This window comes from Antrostomus carolinensis, unplaced genomic scaffold (assembly GCF_000700745.2).
Source record: "Antrostomus carolinensis isolate BGI_N321 unplaced genomic scaffold, ASM70074v2 scaffold6089, whole genome shotgun sequence".
NCBI classification, from domain to species: domain Eukaryota; kingdom Metazoa; phylum Chordata; class Aves; order Caprimulgiformes; family Caprimulgidae; genus Antrostomus; species Antrostomus carolinensis.
Window position 1 is genome coordinate 35,840 of NW_010339116.1, and position 4,370 is coordinate 40,209.

General features: G+C 40.7%; 1 protein-coding gene across 1 annotated transcript in view; it reads right to left on the reverse strand.

The window, feature by feature from the left end:
• Positions 1–4,164, reverse strand: part of LOC104530968 (zinc finger protein 827) — a gene marked incomplete at its 3' end in the record, with an annotated part of 30,934 nt that extends 26,770 nt beyond the window's left edge. The window contains exons 1-2 of the mRNA XM_010175715.1: positions 4,062–4,164; positions 2,952–3,962 (exon numbers count right to left, since the gene is read on the reverse strand). Of these exons, the coding sequence (XP_010174017.1) occupies positions 2,952–3,962; positions 4,062–4,164 (1,114 nt within the window). The remainder of the gene's footprint in view (positions 1–2,951; positions 3,963–4,061) is intronic.
• Between the last annotated feature and the right edge of the window lie 206 nt (positions 4,165–4,370).

A 4,370-nucleotide genomic window follows, 5' to 3' on the forward strand; every position in this document is an offset into this window, starting at 1 on the left:
ACTCTTTCAAAAACAACATCAGAACTTTAGCAGAGATTCCAGGCTTCCTTTTAAATTTCATACCAAATTTTATAAAATTGGCAATATTAACAGATAGAAAAGTTAGTCTTCTCTCTACAACTTTATTATAACCTATGCAAGTAATGTCTAGGTCCACCAAACCTGACATGCAGTTTCAGAGGTGACTGTGCTCTGATAAGCCATGGCTCCAGCCTCTTGCCTGAAATAATTCTGAGCAAAGAGCTCAACATGATGGACAAAAGAGCAGCAGGCATGCTCTTCTTATTAATACATTCCTCTTTAAATAGCCTCCATCTTTGCTGTTCCTTACTTGTCAATATCTGATTAATCTCATTGAGTATTGATCTCATAACCAAAGCTAGATGTTGCAGGTGGGTAAGTGAATCAGATTCACAACAACAAAGCAAACTCATCAGTGCCTTAAACTTTCAAAGTATGAGAGGGGAAAAAAACAGTTCTCAAGGTATGGCTACTGGAAAAAGATGTCTTTCTCTGGGAACAAGAGAAAAAAACCCCATGTCTCAAGGAGCAAACACACACAAAAATATAAAACTTTATAAAATTAAATACAAATTTTTGCTTTTAGTGCCATAAGGTTGTAGGTGCGAAAGGAATCAAGAACATGCAATATTTATTTTCATGGCAAATATACATGCTCACCTGCCCTACTCAACTTCTACAGAAGTGAAGTCTGCAATCAAAGGTGACTAAACAGTGACCTCATTTTGCAAGCTGCATTTCTCCACAGCTGAAGGAATCAAGGAGTCCGGCTGTCCATAATCAACACCCAGATATGCTAACCAACAGCTTGCTTTTTATTTTCAGATGTTCAATTATTTAGAAAGGAAAAACTTAGTAGCATATCAGAAAATGGACTTAAAGAACTTTTTAAATTAACACTGCACTATAAAGTTTGCTTGGATGCCAACTGGCATTGGCCCAGTGCGTATGAACTGAGAGGCAACACCCTTCCTCTTGGGATATTAGTCCCATATATTAGAAAAAAAATGAATAGTTGTTCCTTGGTTACCAAGGACCTGAGGCAGTCAGCCTCCATTGTTATATTTTAGCAGCACACTATGCTTGGGCCTTCAGCAAAGAGAATAGTTGCTTGAAATTTTGCTGCATCGAGCTAGTTTATAAAGTGACAGTATTATCAGGACACTTGTGTGCTGGTACTGAGCACTCCCCTAGTGTAAGCTGTACAGACAAATCCCACAGTTTGTAGGTCAGACACAGAACCTAGATTTTACTACAGCCATTTACTTTTCCCCAGTAAAAACTTAGCATGTGAACAGCTTTTTCTCCAGCAGGAAATAAACTATTAATTTCAAATAAATTTTAATATTACTCACAGAATCACAGAATGGTAGGGGTTGGAAGGGACCTCAGGAGATCAGACTCCTTTCCTGTACCTTGCTGCCTTTCTTATATGAAGGTCGGTCTTCATGGGGAAAACCACATTAAATTAATAGCCACAGTCAGGCTGGTGTAGCCAGTGTGGGTACTCTTATTCCCACACAAAAGGACCTTTACTTGATTTAGCTTATGTTACTCCAAAAAGGACTCAGTCTAAACTAATGAAAACCTTAGGCCAGACACATGCCAAGAATAGTTTGCCATTTTAATTGCCTTGGCAAAACACACCATCAAAGCATTTGTAGAACATATGTAACTCAGAGCAAAAAAACTGGTATTGGCTACACCTCATCACATCCTCCCCCCTCCTCTTCCAAGAGAGGAATGAGCATTACTGTCCATCCAATAGCTTCTGCCCTAGGAGTTTTTACCAAGAGCTGCACAGGGACAGGTCAGACCTCATAATATCCCATAATATCTCATAATAGCAAAAAAGCTAGGTCAGAAAGATGGCAGTGCAATTATACAATGTCCTTGTATGCTGGCTTGCTACACCTGTATGATCAAGCTGGTATTCCTGATAAAACTCAGCCTGAGAAATCTGTAATATACTGAACCACTTTGTGCATCTTGTGAAGACAGTTGACGTGCTTCCTTCCCCTTTGCAGCAGAATGCCACTCCAGTGAGAACACTGATGACACCTGAAGCTGTGTGTTCTACCAGAACTATGAATCCATGATGTGAACTTTTTATAGAAAGAGATGGAAAAAAACCTTATTTTGAAGATGGATCATTTAAAATTTCCCTGCATGGCTTGCCGGTTCTTGAAAGCTTTTTTTTTAACCAAGAATGTTTGTTCTTATTCTCTATAAGCCTGATTCCTTGACTGCCAACAGCTGGAACTGGTGGAGGGAAGTCAGAAGTGTAAAATGGTTCATGTTGAGCAAATTAGAGAAATGCAGTGTGGGGTTTTTGGTTTGGGGTTGGTTTTTTTTTGGGGGGGGGAGGGGGGCGGTGTTTTGTTGGGTTTTTTTTAACGACTAAGGATTGTAAAACACCAAACTGCTGCAAAAAATTTTAATGAAAAGTGGCAACATAATAACATACTCTGGTAAATTAGGACAGGGTAGTAACGATTATACAAAATTCCATTTGTGACAGAGACAGCAGGAGGGAGAATTCTCCCTTGTCCAATATTTCAAAAGCACTAGTTTTGTACACGCTCACTGATACCGTGAGCTCCCTAACAGGGATTCTTTGATCTGCTCCACTAAATAGTTTTTGTGGACCTATTCTGAACTTGGTAAGAAGGGAAAATACCATTGCATGCAATAAAAAAAAAAGTACTGAACTGTACACTGTACACTCATCTTTCAAATACGGAAACATTTGTGACAGTTTGGTCTTCAAGTAGTATTCTAAAAAGCTTTTCTATTGTTTACCTAAAGTACCTATTTCTTATTCTCATAATACATGGAATCAAACCAAACCCAGACCCATTGAAGATATTTTATATAAGCCTATAGCAAACCAAATACATTCCACTTAGTGGCTCAAACTGTATCCATACCTGTACTAGTGGGTTTGGATGCTCTTCCCTTAGGGACTGGCAGTAACAATAATTCCAAAGACTGTGGTGGAGTTGCTTTCTCTTGCTTCATCTCTGAAAGCTGCAGGGGATCCTCAGCAACCAGTGATTTCTTCTTCTCAGCCAACAGGGTGCCTGCAGCCCTTGCAGCAACCTCCTTGAGAAGGGCAGCTGAAGAGGTCATGGAAGCCAGAGAAAGGAAAGAACTAGCCGGAGGCGGGTGCTCCTGCCCAGGAGTCATGCTTCTTTCACTCACTTTCTTAGATAAAGCTGCTAACGTGGAGCTGGCTGACTGAGAACTGAAAGGTGAGGAAAAAGATTCAAATCTAATAGTGTCTTCAGTCCTTGAAAGAGATTTGTCCTGCAGAACGGCATTGGCTGCAGCTTTCAGTTTCAGGATAGCTGAATCAGGGGACAAACCACACGTGGTGGTTGCATTTGGCAACCACTTACCTTGATTCCATATAAAGGGACTACCTGCATTGTATTGGTCACTTCGTTCCTGTTTCTCAGCAAGCTTTCTGGCAAGAACACTTAGCTGCTGGGCATGATGAGCAGGTGGAGAGAAGGAGAGATTTGAGCCAAGATTTACAGGGGAATCGACTCTGCCATTGACTGTAACAGCAGCATCCAGTTTGAGGGAGCCAGCCTCCAGTAGCCGCCTCAGGTTACTACTCAGTGGCTTATTTGGACCAGGAGGTTCCTCTTCACACAGAGATGAAACATCAGGAGAAAGGTGCTCGTTGCTCTGTAATGTGTCTCTTAGTGCCTCATTTTCAGTGGTTCCCAGCTCCACTGTGTTGCTGCTAGGAGTAGCACTTCCCAAAGAAGTATCTGGGGAAGTGGACCGCTCTTGGATTCTGTCCTCAAGAGACAACTTAAAGTTCTCCTGGACTTCTCCATATGATGCTTCTGAAGGAGATTCTGAAGAATTTCCAAACCAGCGTTCTTCTTCACTGAGTTCACCTTCCACTTCTTCCTGTCTGGTACCATCTGTGTGGAACCAAGAACAGTATTATTCCCAAATCTGCGTAAAATAAATTCTAAGTATGAAGTATGCCTGGCCTCTGCATGACCCTCCTGATTAGCCACCTAACATCCCCCTAAAGTGCATGGACTTGTCACCAGCATGGATTGAGTGACCAGGAAAAAGTTTTTTGAAAATTAGAAAGTCTTTCTTTGAAAACAAAATCATGACAAGCCTGTCTTCTTTCAGTCAGCATAACTAAACCAGCTAAAACTGCATCAATACAAATATACATAATACATATTCATGTTTTGCAAATCTTTCATTACTGGTATATTCTCTACACCCTGCAAAATATTATGAACTCAATGGTATAAAGCAGGGATTTAACAGGCACAGAAATTACTGGATACTTGTGTCTTTATACAGCTAGC